Here is an 18,101-nt window from a genome sequence, read left to right as displayed (position 1 = left end):
ATCTTATTAGACTAAGAGGTCTTTGGAGTATAGTCGTTGACAGCCAGCTGGGACACAGACCTGACACACAGTATCATCCCACAGAGACTTTCGGAGATGTCTAACACCGAGCAGGGCTGAACAAGAAGCAGTGGATGGGGAAGGTGGTGATAAACTGCACAGCACAGTCAGATGAAATAGGAGTTTCTTGTGCTCCAGCTGTGGTGCTGCCTGAAGAAGTGAAGGCAGTTCTGGACACCAGCTTTATTTAACACGTTGCAAGCCCAGCTAGGGAGAATTCAGAGAAAGGATCCAGGGTGTTCTTGTACATTGAACCAAGCAGATAGTATGAACAGCATTTTTTGATAGAAACACACACATTAAGCAAAAAAACAATGCCTTTTTAAAATTTCTTTTTATTTTAACTGTTTTCAAAGCCGCTGAGGTACTGGTTTCGCCATTCAGCTTCTGTGAATCTTAGTGCTCATGCTATGTCTAGCATTTGTGTTTGTTCAAGACTGAGGCATCAGCAATGTTGAAGAGAACCTGCCTCAAGGACTTCTTGTTTTTGCAGGATCTGTGAGCTCATTGCCCTTTCCCATGTATTGTTATCCTTCTGTTTTAACTAGGCAAAGATGCTAACCCACAAGAGAGAAAAGCTGCCATGAAGAATGCTGAACAATTCATACAGCAGATGAATTATCCTGCCAACACACAGGTGCGATCTATTTATGAGATGATACCAGGAGAGCATGAGCTGTTAATGGCTTTGTTTTTAAATCAGGAAAAAAAAAAAAAAAAGGGCTTTATAAGACAATAAGGTCAATGTTTCACTAACAGATAATTCAGAAAAGTTTCTGTTCGACTAACTGTGTCAGTTTTGTTTTCCTTCCATTTCACATGTCTTGCTTCATTTCAGATTCAAGTCCTTCCTGAAGGAGGTGAAACACCAATTTTTAAACAATTTTTCAAAGACTGGAAGGATAAAGACCAAAGCGATGGCTTTGGCAAAGTGTACGTCACAGAGAGAGTGGCTAAAATTGAGCAGATTGAATTTGATGCTACCAAGTTACACGAGTCTCCACAAATGGCTGCCCAGCATAACATGGTAGATGATGGTTCAGGAAAAGTAGAGGTAATTTTTGCATTGTTTTCAATTGTATTCTACCTACCTAGCTTATTCTGTAACTGTAACAGGATAAACTGCTACTCCCTGTTTTGCCATTTACACTGTTTAGTGTAGAGTAACACTACGTTAGTGGCAGTGTTACTTCTACCATCCAGAAAAGGTACTTAGCAGTGAAAAGTGAATCTGTCAGCTGTATGCCGGCTCACGTTTTTATGGTGCTTATGAAAGATGTTGTACCAGTTGTCGGTAGAAATCAAACAGCAGAGACATTTCCCCTTTTACACAATACCTCTTAAAGATATACTTTAAATATGATCCTTAGCCTAAATAAAAACTTCTAGCTCACATCAGCTTGGAATCTGGAATGGGAAAACTTGCCCTCGGAGTCAGAAATTCATTCAGTGTCTTTATGTATGTATCCAATCTGCTTTCTAGAGAAAAGTCCCTAGTGCATCTCTTAGGTAGCCTGGATTTGGAAAGAAAAAGGCGACTGTACAGTCTTTCTAGATCTATCCACGTCACCATACAGGAATATCTTCGGACTACACAGGGCTGATTTGGCATTGCACCAACACAGCCTGTTGAATACAGGTCTGCATGTTGGGATTCTGGGAAAAAAAAAGTAGGATAAATACCTACAGTCTCATTAGTGTATTTTCTGAGTTTCTGACCTCATACTTGGGATGGTCCCTAGGCTTGAGCCAAAGCATCTTAGATCTGAGGTAATTTTTGCTGTATAATTTAGCAGTATGTTATTGGAGAGCAGTTGTTAACTGAACTGGGCTGCAGTGAATCAAACAGGAAGAAATCTGCCTAACAGTGTGTTATCTGAATACAGTGTGCCTCTCTCAAATGATGTGATAGTTCTATGATGAATCATAATGTCGTGCCATTCATGTCATATTATCATCTTACGATGTTAAGAAAATAAGTTCAACATACATTATGAGGTGATCATGTGGCATTAAAGCATCAAGACAAAACTTACTGCAATGGCTTGTTGATGATCATTGTTCATTCATTCAGTGGGCACAGGGTCTATCTACTTCATGAAGAATCCTTCCTGGTTTTATTCCATACCACTTGGCAACAGAAACAAAGGTCACTCAAGAGATGACACTATAAATTGCTTCTTGAAGAGTCTCAGGATGAAGTTCAGCATTCTCCAGTGATTTCTCTCTTTCCCCAGATCTGGCGTGTGGAAAGCAGCGGCAGAGTTCCTGTGGAACCTGAGACATACGGACAGTTCTATGGTGGTGACTGCTACATTATCCTCTACACTTACCCTAAAGGGCAGATCATTTACACATGGTATGTTTGGTCAGCTTTGCACAGACCTCCAGCATGTAGATATTATTTTATGCGGACTTTCTGTCATTTTGAGTAGAACCACTCAATGTGTGTAAATGTGTCCTGGTTTTGGCTGGGATAGAATTAATTTTCTTCCTGGTAGCTGGGATAGCACTGTATTTTGAATTTAGGATGAGAATGAGGCTGATAACACACTGATGTTTTACTTGCTGCTAAGTAGTGCTTACGCTAAGTCAGGGACTTTTTAGCTTCTCATACTGCCTTGCCAGCAAGGAGGCTGGGGGTGCACAAGCAGCTGGGGAGGACACAGCTAGGACAACTGACGCCAACTGACCAAAGGGTTATTCCATACCATACGACATCATGCTCAGTACATAAACTAGGAGGGGAGGTTAGCCAGGGAGCCACTGTTCGGGAACTGGCTGGGCATCGGTCGGCGGGTGGTGAGCAATTGCATTGTGCATCACTTGTTTTGTATATTCTTTTATCATTTTTATTATTTTCCCTTCCTTTTCTGTCCTATTAAACTGTCCTTATCTCAACCCACAAATTGCCCTTTTTTTCCTCAATTCTCTCCCCCATTCCACTGGGGGAGGCCACTCTCATCCACCATCCCACTCCCCCACTGCAGAGGGGAGTGAGTGAACAGCTGTGTGGCATTAAGCTGCCTGCCGAGTTAAACCACAACAAAATGGAAGGTTGTTTACTGTGCATTTGTCGTGCAGTATAAGCTCAGGATTATTTTGTAACCGGACTTAACCATTGTCTTTTTCTTTGTCTTCCTCAGGCAAGGAGCCCATACTACAAAAGATGAACTGACTGCGTCTGCATTTCTGACGGTTCAGCTGGATGGGTCCTTGAATGGTCAGGCCGTGCAGGTTAGTGTCTTTTGGATAAAATTCAACAGAGCACGCAATATATGCAAATTTCAAGGAGAATTGAAAGGAGGAGGTAGCGTTTGAAGACTGGGAATATCGACTGCTCATGGTCTGTATTGAGCCAAGCACTATGGGCTCCTTTTAAAGTCACTGGAGATTCCCATCTGAATCATCCGTTCTGAATATAGATGTCAAAAAGAACACAGATATAACACAACCTAAACCTGCCTTTTCTTTCCTTTGACTTTCACTGTCTAAAAATTAAGTTTTAGTCCTGCCCAGCCTTACAGACTCTGTACCTGGTCAGCAGAGACGGAATGGTAAGGTGCTCCCAGGGCAACTCACTCTGAAGCAGGTGTCTGACAGGGTGATAGCCCTGTGTGAGCTCCCGTCTCCTTTTGATTATGTGGGAAGCTGTGATGCTTAGCCTAGACCGCTTTTACAGAGACACGAAAGCCACATGAGAGCCAGAACTAGAGTGCCTGCAGGAACTGTGCCACAGGGTCTGACTTGACCCTGCCTTAGTGAACATAACTTGGGTTTTCCATTCCCATAGTGCTTGCAGCTCCATGTAAGCAGGATACACACCCTCGCTTGAAGAAATGGGGTGTGCAAGGCAAGGCACAGGACACTGGCAGCTAAAAGGTGTGAGGAGATAAGCTAGTCCTAGCATGACTAGGGTGTGTGCTCTCCTTCCATCACTAGTGAGGAGTGGTGGGTAGGTGGGGAAGTGAGAGTACCAAAGTAAAGGGCTTCCCCCACCCACCAAGGTACAGTTAATTTAGATGGCAGATCATACTTTTAGCCATTAATCAGTTATGATTCATGATTGAAATTATATTAAGGGAGGATTAGAACACTTCTAGGTAATTATTCCTTGAAATATTCTTAACATGTGTTCTATATTTGGACAGAGTTCAGCACAATATGGTCCTGCCTCATACCTGAGGCCAATGCTAATACTACAGTAACAATAATATTACTACTAACAGCTGCAATAATATTGTTCTTAAAAAGTCTTTTTATTAAAGCTTCTGAAGGAGATCCATCTCACTGCAATGGATATGATACTTAAAAGTACTTTTAGCCTGCAATGAATTTAGGAATATATATTAGTATGTCTATATATACACACACACGTGTACACGCATGTGTGCATTTGTATGCATGTACATTGCTACGTAGAATATATTACCTGTACTAGCATTATTTGAAAGGTTTACATGTACTGTTTTGTGGTCACTAGATGGCATTACAGTACAAGTGACGATTAAAAAGCGGTTCCCGCATTTGTTTTTCAGGAATGCGTGTTTCCCTCAGCATGATTTTTTTTTTGTTTTTTTGGGTTTTTTTCCCCATTTGTAAAATCCTGCCGCAGTTTGTCACCTACAAGCATATGTGTCCTAGGGTATCCTTATCAGGCAACTGTACCAGTCTTTCCAGCTGTGCGATACGGAAAAGCACCCAGTCCTGCAGCGCAGCACGGCCCGGGCCGCCCCGGCCCCCTCAGCCCCGCACCCCGGGCCCGGCTCCCCGCTGCCCCAGGCCTCACCGAGCAGGGCTGAAGGGCTGGGGCTCGCCGCTTCTCTCCTCTGCTGGCCACGCAGCCTGCCTCAGTCCCTTTTTTCCCCTTTCTTTCCCGGAGCGAAAGGCGGGGAGTCGCAACCCTCACCTTGGCAGGTGGTATCCTTAGAAAGGAAGAATTAATAGTTGTATACAATTCACACTTTTCTCATACATTAACCTAAAAATAGTCGTTCTTCATAGCTTAATTTTTTTTATATATTGCGTAACATCTTTTGCATGTGTAATGGAAGTTCATTTTTGTCATCCATGTTATCCTCTGCAAGACAGATTTATGTTCATCTTTTTCACCTTCTTGCAGATAAAATACACATAGGAATAATGAACAGGATGAATAACCATTCTCTTCTGCATAAATATAGGGCACCTAAACTTCCAAGATAGTTTTTTCAGGGGAATTAAGTCACTCTATAAAACTCTATGAAATGACAGTTCTTTTGAAAAAGAGTAATTTTCTTATTACAGTAGACAGCAGCCATTTTAATCAGCTAAACATTATGTTAGAAGTTTTAATTTTGTCCTTGTGTCAGCATGATTGACAAAAAATCTCACAAATTCTGTAACTTTAATGTGTCTAGAACTATATTTTTAGTTCTTAGCTTGCCACTTCTCATTCTTGCTAACATACTTGGCATCATTGGCCAACTTCCCCTATGCTATTCAACAAAGATCAAAAATAACTAACTGTGTCCTTCTGTTTCTTTTATTGTATTTCTTTACGTATGTACAGATCCGAGTCAGCCAAGGCAAAGAACCTGCACATTTACTGAGCTTGTTCAAAAAGAAACCGCTTATTGTCTACAAGGATGGGACATCCAAGAAGGAAGGACAGAAACCTGCTCCACCCACGCGACTCTTCCAAATCCGCAGGAACATGGCAGCCATCACCAGGATTGCAGAGGTAAGGTCACCTGCTAAGTAAACCAACCGTTTTGCATGGGAAGTGGTGTAGCTGCCACAAGCGTCTCTGACTAAGCTTGTTGAGTAGTCACATCTGGTAGAAATGCAGAACTCCAAATCAAATGTACTGCTCTAGGTGACCAACCCATCGAACAGAATATGCTGTAACTGGCTGCAACTAATCTACACCTTTCAGTGGATACTGTAAGAATACTGAAAAGATACTGTAGTGAACAGTCAGCTGACAAAGAATAGACAAGAAATCAGCAACCCTTATGAGATAGTCTTTCCTACTGCCAAACAGTCCTAAGTTTTGCCCTTAAAGTCAGTTCCCTGTCTCAAGTTAAGTTCTTCTCTAATTTATATCAGTATAAATCTAGGGAAAAATGAAGAAAAAAAGCATAGCTGATGAACATCTATCTACTCGTTTTATATAAACATGCAAAATAGTGATTGCATTATTTGAAAATATGAAGAATATAACAATTTCTTTTCTGGTCTAGGTTGATGTTGACGCAATGTCACTAAACTCTAATGATGTCTTTGTTCTGAAACTGCCAAACAACTCTGGCTACACCTGGGTAGGAAAAGGAGCAAACAAAGAAGAGGAACAAGGAGCTCAATACATTGCCAGCATTCTTAAATGCCAGACTGCTAAGATTAATGAAGGCCAGGAACCCGGTTAGTATGAGTCCACGTGGTTGCTAATAGGCAGCTGAGCATACACAGCACTGCATGGAAATACAGCCTAAATGTTTTTTTTGCGATCATATGCATTTTGTAGGCAGAAGCATATGCTCATTCTCTCCCTTTGAAAATCTAATCTGACCTGTACCATGGAGATCTATCCAGATCAGGCTGATGCACAAGCAGTGCAATGCCCTGGAAGTCTGTAGGACAGTAGCAGGACCTGCAGAGAAATGTGGTCCTTTCTTTACCCTGAGTGCCTAGGAGGGGAGAAAGACATAGTGCATTGCTCTTTCTAGGTCTGCAAGTGATATCTTTATTGTTATTTTGACAAACTGCAGGAAGAACTGTAAGAAAATGCACCCAACTGTGAGACAGTAAAGAAGACATTGTTTGGGGATTCTTGAAACAGTATCTAACCAGCTAAAACATCAAATGTTAAATCCACTGCTGAATAAATTATATATTGTGTATTTCAGAGGAATTCTGGAAAGCACTTGGAGGTAAAAAAAAATATCAGACTTCATCACAACTCTTGACAAAGGCTGAAGATCATCCTCCTCGCCTGTATGGTTGTTCTAATAAGACTGGGAGATTTATTGTGAGTATATGAGGGTTACTTTCCTCTCTGTTTAATTACATATTTTCTGGTATATTTTGCCTTGGGAATCAGCACACATTAAATGAATATGGGGATCTGGTTTGGTTAGCCATGCTTGGCAAGAACTAGAGAGTTGACGTTTGGTGTTTTAAATCAATCCAAATGCAAAGGACAGACAGAAGAATTAATACTGCAGATACTTGCACGCAGAGCCTGCTCCAGCCTGGGACTGGAGGCTTGCAGATGCAAAAAGATAAGGTGTTTGCCTAGTCAAAAGCAACTGTGTCCTTGCAAAGCATTGCCAGACTCCTGTCATTTTGCTGAGAAAGTGCAGGTCAGTGCCTTGCCCCTTACGTGTTTGATAGTGGTGGTGAGGAAAAGAAGCGTCCCTTGCCAAAAATCCCTAGCAGCCTGACATTTTCCATAGAGATTTAAGACATGTAATTATGCCTCTAAGGTATTGGCCTGTGCTCAAGGAGGTTGGAAGACCTACTTCCTTAGCAGAAATACCTGGAGCTGTGCGCTGGGTATTAAGCCTGTGATTCAGGCTTAATTACTTACCGTATTCTGGGAGGGCAACGCTGTGTCACCATTTGGCACGGATGCACTAAATTCTAGGTAGGGGACACAGTTGGCTACCTTCTCTGCAGTCTCCTTCAGGCACAACCCATTCATTTGGAGAGAGATAAAACAAATAGGATCCTTTAATAAGGACTTTAAAATCTTATGAGAGTAGTAAAGTATATTCTTCTAGCAAGCTTCTAAAACACTCTTGTGAAATACAGTAATAGGAACCAGCCTCTCTATAATGGTCTGCTGGGAGCTATGCATTTGTTTGGCTTTTGCTTTAAATTCCCTCCAAATTCTGTGAAATCCTCTCTTTCCTATAGCATTTCTCTGGTAACAGAATCACCACTGTTAGAGCTCACCAGAATAGGCAGGTCGGATGACCCTGAGCTCTGGCCACCGTAACACGGGGCAGGGAAGAGGAATGTCTTTTGCACCATCTGTTTACCATCCCTTTAGCATTCCTACATGACCAAGCATAGCCAAACCCTTGACAGTCCTTTAAAAGCAGAGGACTGACCACTAGCTACATTATTATCTCTCCTGCTCATGCAGAAGAACATTAAACTGCTTTCCTATCTGCCTGTAAACCCTTGGAAGAAGCAAGCAGTCTGCCTTTCCTTTGGGGACTGATCCTCAATGGCTCAGTCCACTGTAATGCCCCATTGTCCAGTGACTGGGAGCTTGCTTGGGTGTGTATTTCATCACTGAGCTCACCCATTGCAAATCAAGGGAGTTTCTTTTCCTTATTAATGAACGTAAGCTGAATTAATATATATAACAGCTGTAAGATTGATTTAGTTTGCTTGGTACAACGTGCTCTATGGAAATTTCCCTGTCCCTTTCTTCTGGAAGACCTCAGTCCCAACTTACAATAGTCACAATTACAATGTAAACCTCTGCCTCTCCTGAGGATATCCTATCAATTCTGACAAACTGAGCGCTGATTTTCTAGGACACGCAATTATGTGATTTGTTTCCTTTCAGTGAAACACCCTTGAAACATTTATCAAATCAGTTTAGGGCTTGACCCTTTAGAAGCAAAAAGAATTACACGCCAGCTCCTAGACTTATCCCTTTAAAAAAAACCTTTGGTCTGTTCAAAATCAGAATATCTTGCAAAGTCATTTAAAAAAAAGAAAAAAAGCCCGTAATATCTCTTTTTAGATCGAGGAGGTCCCAGGAGAATTCACTCAGGACGATTTGGCTGAAGATGATGTCATGTTGCTGGATACTTGGGAGCAGGTAAGCTGTGTACTTGAGCACTGCTTTTTGTGGTAACAAGGATAATTTATTCTTAACCACTTAGATCATAAGATGGGAGGAAAAATGATCTTTGTGAGAATGGAAGAGGTTTTGTTTTCTTTAAATTATACCAGAGGGAGCTATTTATGATGTGCTAGTGTGAATATACATGATTGGACTTCCAAGCATAATGTGCAATCGTGGCAGGCACTTCCCAATAAAACCAATGGAGGCAGTAAGAATATAAGCGCCAGCAGTCTTCTGAAAGGCTCTCAATAATGTTCTTGACTCTAACACTAAAATTTATTGATTTTTAAAAAGATAGTTATTGCATAAAAGGTATTCGGAAGCCACAAAATCTCCCCAAAAGTCTTCCTAGAGAAGAGGACAAACACTAGACCCTTACACAGATTTCTTTAGAAGAACTGAGTGGAGGGTGACAGAAATAATTGCCGTCATTGTCCCAGCTTCACTGAAAACTGAAAATGTTGAGAGATTTTTGGATGACAGACAAACTTACTGTGGGTGCGGAGAGCACATCTGTTTCTCACAGTATAGTCTCTCTACTCTTCCTCTCCCTTTGGAGGGAAAAGGGGAGAAGGCCACAGATCTCATGCTTTGTTTGTCTTCTTCAGCCTAACCCTTGAGGAAAAAAAGGCTGAGGTTGTTGGAAGTGAGAAGGAACATCCAAGGTCCATGTGGGAAGGAGTGATAGGGGAAGGTGGGTGGAAGAGCTGGATGGAAAGTAGTTGGGACATACTGACTCGGGTAAGAAGGAAAGAAGTCCAGGACATGTAGCTGGTTTCCGAAAGGATCCTTGACAGAAAAAATAAATGTGGGGATTGCAGATCGAGGCTCTTGTTGTTGGGTTATTCAGTGCGTTATCTAGCAGTTACCCTGAGTAGCATTGATCACAGGGCACAACCATTGATGCACACACTGAGCTTAAACCAGAGACAGCTCCTCTTCAATGATTTTACATGCACCTAAAGAGCAATTTCCTTGGCAAACTGTAAAAGATATCCATGGAAAAGGTAATCAAGAGTTCCTTTCATCGAAGTGCATAAAGGGTCAGCCTTCCAGCATCAAGAGAGCAGTGAGATTTCAGAGGATAGAACTAGTCTCTTGCAAAGGAATCTAAAATCATCAATTGTGGTTTGTGAGAGCTGTGTATCTCTGCAGTCTTTTCATAGTGTATATTCTTTCTCCTAGTGGAATCAACTATTTTGTACTTTACCTGCTGTACACAACATCCTCATGACAACACAGGAGCTTTATCTTTCTCTCCTCTCTTTGCAGGTTTTTGTCTGGATTGGGAAGGATGCTAATGAAACTGAGCGACAGGAATCCGTTAAATCTGGTAAATCAAATCAATTTGGCAGAATTCTGAGTGAAGTAGCATCAATATTACTTAAAGAAGTGGAAAAGATGATGTAGAAGAAATCTAGTTACATTTACAGTGTTTAAAAGGGTTACTGAGCTTATTAGGATTTAATCCTGGAGAAGATGATTTTCGCCTTTAAACGTGCTTTAAAATTCATTGTATCTTTCTTATCCTTAAGTTTATGAAGGGTAAAATTAATCAAGATAGCATTACCAGGCTGCAGAGCTTTTTAAAGATTACATAGGAGAGTTCCGTGAAAAACTGCACTGAAAATAGAAAGAATTTAAAAGGACATACTTCCTGTGCTGCACTCCACACTAGTGTATATAGTCAAAGGAATGCCAACAAATCCTCAAGTCACTCAATCCACCGCTGCCCTTCACTGAGTTACATTTAGAGGAGACATTCCAATTGCAGAACAAATCAAGACAACTGACGCAGAGTGCACCTCCTTGAAAAATCACGTCGTATCTGGTGTGATTTCACATAGCTGAGCCGTTCTGACAGAGATTGTGCTAAAAGAGCTTGCAGGTATTTCCCTGGAGCAGCTAGGGTTACCAAGCTGCATTTCCGATATATACTGATGTCACGTTGCGATGTCAAGGCAAACTGTACTGGCTTTTACATGGGGGAAATGGGAATGAAGCTTGTGCATTTGCACAGCACCAGCAAATGCTTTCGCTTGTGTAAGAGCCAAAACCCAGCTGTATGGCAACAAACTGATCAGAGCAACAATCCCTCTGTTTTAACCTCCTGGAAAATTCCTTCACTGGCAGCTGGGAGAAATCAGCGATTACCTGATCATTTCAGTGCCTTTGAAATAATTTAATTGAATACTGTATTGTAGTAGCCCTGGGTTCTTTCACTAGGGCTTTTTATGTATTTTTTATACCAAAGGAATGAACTAATATAATACATGTTTTATTTCCTCTCTGGTTTTAGCCAAACGCTACATCGAAACAGATCCTTCTGGCAGAGATAAGGGCACCCCCATTGTAATCGTGAAGCAGGGGCACGAACCCCCGACATTCACAGGCTGGTTCCTGGCTTGGGACTCCAGCAAATGGAAGAACTGATCGATCCAAGAAGGCTTCAGCTTCAAGCCAAAGAATGATCAGAGCCCAGCTACTTTCTAGTATTTTTAAGCATAAGCTTATGCAACAGTATGATGCATCTGTTGTTACGCTTTCCCAAGCTTTGATATATTTCTGTGAATAACCTAGAAATTTTTAGGACTGGAAAGGATAAATGATAATTATAAACTGGTCAAACAGAGTCAGTGGGGCTTTTCATGTAGCAAATATGGAAAGTGTTACCAATACTTTGTTTAATCTATTGATTCTTCAAACAGAAGCTGTGGATCGGTTTAATGTGCTAAAATGGGCCAAATTCTGCCTTTGCTTAAAAATCTAAACTAATGCCAAAGAAATTACTTTAGATTAAGATCACCATAATATTGTGCAGAATTTGGCCTGATAAAGGACTAATTCTACATCTGTTGCAAGGGGAAGACTGGACATGATTTGCTTACTAGGCCAAAACATTGCCACACTCACTCCTGTAAAATTTCAGATGATGCCTGATCCAGAGTGGGAGCTGGGTCTTGCAGGGGGCAAATAAGGGATGGGTTATTTTGAGAAAGCTGTGCTTAACCTGTTTGTTTGTCTTGTTAGCCCATATATTTGGAGCTTCGCACTGAATGGCTCTAAGAATATGAAGTCAACAGTGTTTTTTGAGGGACTGTCTAGCTCATTGTACTTCATTTCTTTAGCTTTATCTCTGTGAACCACCTCCAGCTTCACCAGGACTTTTTAACCAAAGGTCTTAAGCACATTCTAGTGCACTAGTACTTTTAAGTGGAAGCAGAAGAAGTAACAGCTTCAAAAATATGAACTCTGCCTTAACCAGATTGCACTTAATCCATACTTTGTCTCGGTTGCCTTACTCAGCAGTACTCAGTTCTTTTCCAGCATGCAGACTGTTTACATTGTCAGGTGCAGGATCTGTTTCTACCCATTTTCTATGCGGTCTTAGTCAAATATCAAGTCCATCAAGCACAAAGAAACCCCTTGCTTCAGTAGCATTCCACATCCTGGGAATTTGGAGTGTGAGTAGGCACCATAGAATATGGCCTTCTCTTTTCTCTCAGACACAATTATTTTGAATGTTTTTTTTTATTCTGGTGATTTTAAAAGTACATTTTCAAAGTGTTTTTTATGTGTAGTTTAGCCAGAAAAGTCTACTTTAAGGTCAGCGGGGAAAAATCTGCTTCAAATCTTTAGCACTGCTTTGAACACTTATCCTATAATACTTGTTTTAAACAACAATTTGTACAGCTGTAAATCATGTCAATGTGGCTTTTTAATGAAGGCATTTCAACAGTTCTATTATTCTTATAAGTTAGGTTGGAAAATGAAATTTTAGACATTTTTGTATTTTTTTAAACGTGATTTTGAATCTGGGTAATGCAAAAGAGTGAATTTAGCCTGAGCTCATAATCAGTATCAAGGACAAAAGAATTGTAAAGCTAAGAGATTAATTGTAGGAGTTTGTTAGCTTTAAACATTTATTTAAATCTCTGCCAATATGACTGGGCTGTATCTGAATGTAATGTCATTTAAAATAAAATTTATGAAAACCAGTATTTTAAATGCAGCTGAATTGCCTCTCTCTGAAACACTGTTGCACAGTACTTCCCCTGATGTCTAGCAAAACTTCCTAAAACCCCCAGTATGTACCTTCCTTTTTAGATGGACAATGCAATGAGAAGTTTTTGTTGGTTTTTTTTTAACTTTGTTGCCATTGTACCCAATGGAAAGGTAACTCTTCCCAACAACTTTAAAGTTACAAACCCAAGTGAAAATCAAAGAACTAGGTGCTTATTTGCTTATGATTGCATCTTTAAGAAAAGCTACTGTTGTTATCAAACTCTTTGGCTTTTTTGCTTGCAAAAATGATTGACTATAGAAAAGACCATTTTATAAAGGAGGAGGAAATAGGTGTATTCTTGTTTTTAAAGGATAGGTCTTGCTTTTTATTTGTGTGAGTAGATAAGGAGATGATGTTCTTCTGCTGGAAGGAGCACAAAGACCTTTTCAGTTCCTCAGCTACTGCTCTTCATACAGCCACTGAGCAGCCTGTAATTATCTGATGGTTGTCTTCAACACATACATATGATTCTTCTCATTTTTAAAAAATAACAGTTATAGTAGCTCTCAACCAAGGATTAGACAAGATTTGCCCTCCTTGTCCATAAACATTTTACAGAACACTGAGAGCTCTGAACCCGGTGTGGTCTGCCAGCATGTTCTGCAGCACTGTGAAAGCCTCTTCTCAGTTCCCTTGCAGAACACAGAGGAGCTTTTGTGGTCTCCTGGCCTGGGCATTTGGGTTTACAATACATTGTCCTGGCACGTTGATCGCTGATGTTGAGAAGAGCATTGAGAGCTCATAACGGAACAGTGTTCTCAGCGGGGCTTTAAGCATGACAGCTGCTAGCAACATTGTTCCTAGGGTTTACTTGCTAGCGAGGAAGTTTATTTTTTGTACATACAGTGCAGTAGTACACACAAAGATGTATTTCTTTCTCTCTCTGAAGAAGAGCGGGAGGGAGGGAGGACAGACAGGATGGACTGTAAGTGCTTGGAAATATTAAAGATTAAGCTGTTCTCAAGAAAATATTTAAGAGCATAACTTTGTGAATAGATGTAGCAAACCTATCTGCCTTACTTTCAGAATAAATAGAAAAAATTGTGCAGATGTATGCAGTACAGTCAAGTTCAGTCAAGAATAAGCTATATCTTGCATTATTATCAAACAGTATTTTCAGTCTATTTGTTATGGCAAAATCAGACCCTGAGTCAGCAGGTTCATTCTGCTACCAAACAGAAGGTACCCACATGTCCTATTGGTTGTAAACACGACATCATTTTTCATCTTTGTTTTATAGAATTTCATTGCAACAGAAAGATAAAGTTAGGAATCCTTAGAGCCAACAGGACATCGTAATACTATACACAGTATTGGCAGTTTACATAAAATAGCATAATCTTAGAATGTAACTACAGATTGTATGCAGGAGATTTCCAAATCCTTGCTTTTTCTTTCTTTAAGGACAATACATTTGTCTTTAGATAAAGAAAAAATACACTTTTCTCTTCTTATGGCTAGCACTTTTGCTACTAAAATCAAAGGAACTTCTGATTTAATTGAAAACACAATCAGATCTTTAATCCACTACACATCCTTAATGTTTCATTACATCCTCTCTAGAATGACCTAAAGTTACTTTGACCTCCTCTGACTATTAACATGTTACCTTATGCTAAAAATCAATAAACTACACTCACTTCAATTAAAGCTTCCAAGGTGCAAGAGCGAGAAGGGCAGACCAGTGAGAATTGGGAGGCCCACCATGCCATAAAATTAGTTGATGACTGTTCTGCCCTTTTCCCTCTGCATGTCATTTTCCTTTTGACATTCAAGCACATTTGCATTACAGAAAAAATATCTGTTCCTACAGAAGATGTAGGGTGTTTTTTATTTTTCTTCTAAATAATAGCAAACTGAGTTATTCCAGGGGAGCAGTTAGAAGGGAAACTGGCCTATACCAAGCTTCTTCCCAAATGCATCCACGCTTCCATCCCACAAGTGCTCTCTCCTCAACAGGACACTATGAGGTTACTGAGATCCACAGGATTGTACCTTTTACCACCACATTTAACATCAGCAGTGAAACATAAGCCTCTGTGCAAATGAAATGAAAGCATCAAGTGAAAACATTGTTTTTTATTGTTTGGTAGACTACAGATCATTTGCTCAGAAAATTACCTGGGTGGGGGCAGTAGGACCAGTGAAGGTATGTGCAACGTTTCTTGGGGAATGTACCAGGAAACCAAGCGATAAGCCTGGGACAACCTGAACAGCATCCCGAGGCACAGCCCAGAGATAGGCATGTTTGCTTTAGCAGCAATAATGCTTTGATTACGCTAACAAAGCCTCTTGGTCAGTGCTAGAAGAGCACAGCTCTCCCTGTGGCTCTTTACCAGATTTCACAGGCATGACTGAGGGTGATTTCGCAGCAGTTGGCAATGTTAACATCAAGGCTGAATGCAATCAGGTGATTTTTAACATCATTTACCTGACAGTTGACTGTGCTTTGTGTTGTCTGATGCCCTTCCTGCAGTAGAACCAGCTACAGCAACAATCCTGATTAAAATAGATCATTGCTAGAAGGAACCTAAGACATATTTCCCCCCAGGCTTAGATTTTTACAGAGGTGGCTCAGAAAGGTCACAGATGTCCTGTAACAGGCATGGCAGCACAGCTGAGTCCATGTTGAACCAGCTCAATGAGGCTGTAGGTATCTTTGTTGGTGCCAGAGATTGCTCTCCTACTGGTGTTGGGTGAGAGGTTAGTTGTGTAGCAGGGAGAAGAGACAGGAGTGGTAGGGAATGTCTTATGAGCAAGGATGACAGGTAAGAAGCCCTCTCTAACAATCCCCTACTTTCTTGCTAGATAGCCCCCGTCAACAGTAGGTATCTCGCACATCTGCTGCTGCCAGGCTCTGTTCCATCCTAGCATTTGCAGATGTACTCCAGCATCCACTAACTAAACATCCCACGTGTGAATTCCCAAAGCTCAAAGTGACTGTTTTTAAGATTCTGTGAGGAAAGGTGATTGAAATTTGTCCTGTATTTAAAGCAGCAAACAAGAATCCTGGTAACCTGTGGTCTGTGCATCCTTGTGTAACCTGAAGTAAATCACTGAATTCTGGTGCTTCTATTCTCCACCTATTAAAGGAGGATTTCTCCCATCCTTTTCCTGTTTATTTAAGCTGTGCTGTCTTTTACCATGTGTTTGTATAATGCTTAACCTAGTGAAGTCACTTCTCAACACTGTCATCTTGTAGGTACTGCTCATAATCCAGACAGCTGCCAGGGTTACCAGTGCCGAGCTGCACAGGCTTGCTCAGAGCAAGATTAGACAAGAGAAGCACAATGTCTTGGAGACATACTGCAGCACGGGTGCAGCTCCATCAATGGTGGCATTGGGGTAGCAGAGAAAGGGCTGGAGCCAGCTCAGCTGAGAAGTAAAGCTTTTACAATATAACACAATATGAGCAAAAATAACTCCCCCCCCCGCCCCACAGTGCAGTTCAGGGCTGCTTTGTCACAGCACTCAGTAAGCTGTAACTACAGGTGCACCTGCATCAGGTCATATGAATTCCTCTCCAGATCAGGAGCAGCTGCTCTGGGGATAGTAAGTCTGAAGGGAAGACAAGGCTCTGCTGTGTGTACAAAGGAACAGTAAAATCCTTAGGTGCCTCTTTACCTTGACCTGGAGAGTGAGAGCATTTGCTTTTAAAAGGTATGTCAACTTGTTTGATCTCCTATGTCCTTAAATTTTTTCTGCTGCTGTTGTTAGACACAAGGCCTCTCTGCAATACAGCTTGTTTTGTTTCTGGCAAGTGGTATTTTTGGGGTGACTCAAGGACTGTGGCTGTTGATAATTTACTGGATCTTTCTTCTTTCATTACTGAATTATACTGGGTAACAGATATCTGCCTACATGGCTTCAATCCAGAGGCTGAGTGTGAGCGGTCCTGTCCACAGTAGAGTATATGAACTGAGAGGACCAAAAAGCGCCTGCTGACTACAGATGGAAGGATGGAGATAACTGCCAAATATCTTGTTCATTCTGAGGCTTTGGTTTGCATTTTAATGATATTTCTGCTCTCAAAATGTCTGCTGGCTACTGCTATTGGTTTCACATAAAAGGAAGAATTTCCTAGTTCTGTAATAGTGAAAGCTTGGAGTGAGGGACTCTGTGGGACTGCTAATGATTATCATTTTATCTCAACTCTGAATTATCACAGGTCTGAAAAACACAGAAGTATATGCTTCATGTGCTAGAGTGCTGCGCCTTCACTCAGTCGTCAGCAGGGACTCAAAGATGAGTGGCCTGAGGGGAGTGCAGTGGTGCTCACCTAAAACACCCTCTATCAGAAATTGTGCTGAGATGAAAGACCGTGCAGATGTCAGTGTCCCTAAACAAAAGGGCTGGGCTCTGGAGTGAGACTCAGCAGGTAGGAACTCTAGGACTTAATAACAGGCTTTTGCAGAATGATGTACAGTTTCAGAGGCCTTCCATCATTAAAATAGGAGGAAGGGATGCAGCCATTTGTCCTCTTTAAAGCTTTCTGATGCTTCCTTTGAAGATTCAGATTGGGGTTGCATGTACTCAGGAGCTGTATGCATCATATATCTATCATATTACTTGCCATCTGAAATCCAAAGACTTCAAAGCATGAAGAATTCCCTAAATAGTCCCTTTCTGTTTACAGTATGTCCATGCTTATTTTTTCCTTACATAAAGAGGTATTATTTGGTTTATTTTCATTTTATACCCCAGCAGTAGAGAGGCCTTGAATGGAATAAGTAAACTGGAAAAAAATAAGATTGTGTTTACAGTATCCTGCTTCTGCTTCCTAGAGTCCTGCATGGACTCTTCCTTCATCCTCTCTCTGTGTCCCGTCCTGGTAGAGGTGTAGAGGAAGGCCTTCCAAGATGACATGAAAACTGCAGAACTCAGTTACCGGCTTTTGCAGCATTGTCTCCATTCACTGGAGTTAAGTGATGTGATTAAAATCTCAGCTAAACAATCTGTTCCTCCCGAAGTTTGTTTATCTGCCCTCCTTACTTTGTTTAAAGCCTGCTTAGTAGTATGGGGTGGCCATGAGAGCCAGAACAGGGGAAACCTATATTCTGATTAAAAAGCTGTGATGTCAACATAAGGCTTAAAAATGTATCTATTTAAAAATTAGTATTGTGGAAA

General features: G+C 41.0%; 1 protein-coding gene across 1 annotated transcript in view; it reads left to right on the top strand.

The window, feature by feature from the left end:
* SCIN (scinderin) overlaps positions 1 to 12,906 on the top strand; it is a 54,616-nt gene extending 41,710 nt beyond the window's left edge. The window contains exons 7-16 of the mRNA XM_075746092.1: positions 609 to 697; positions 899 to 1,114; positions 2,298 to 2,419; positions 3,207 to 3,297; positions 5,612 to 5,782; positions 6,285 to 6,462; positions 6,948 to 7,069; positions 8,804 to 8,881; positions 10,181 to 10,241; positions 11,208 to 12,906. Of these exons, the coding sequence (XP_075602207.1) occupies positions 609 to 697; positions 899 to 1,114; positions 2,298 to 2,419; positions 3,207 to 3,297; positions 5,612 to 5,782; positions 6,285 to 6,462; positions 6,948 to 7,069; positions 8,804 to 8,881; positions 10,181 to 10,241; positions 11,208 to 11,341 (1,262 nt within the window). The 3' untranslated portion in view covers positions 11,342 to 12,906. The remainder of the gene's footprint in view (positions 1 to 608; positions 698 to 898; positions 1,115 to 2,297; positions 2,420 to 3,206; positions 3,298 to 5,611; positions 5,783 to 6,284; positions 6,463 to 6,947; positions 7,070 to 8,803; positions 8,882 to 10,180; positions 10,242 to 11,207) is intronic.
* Positions 12,907 to 18,101: the final 5,195 nt, after the last annotated feature.

The sequence above is a fragment of the Balearica regulorum genome, chromosome 2 (assembly GCF_011004875.1).
Source record: "Balearica regulorum gibbericeps isolate bBalReg1 chromosome 2, bBalReg1.pri, whole genome shotgun sequence".
Taxonomy (NCBI): domain Eukaryota; kingdom Metazoa; phylum Chordata; class Aves; order Gruiformes; family Gruidae; genus Balearica; species Balearica regulorum.
The sequence above is the reverse complement of the archived record's forward strand: the minus strand, read 5'-3'. Positions and strand labels throughout refer to the sequence as shown.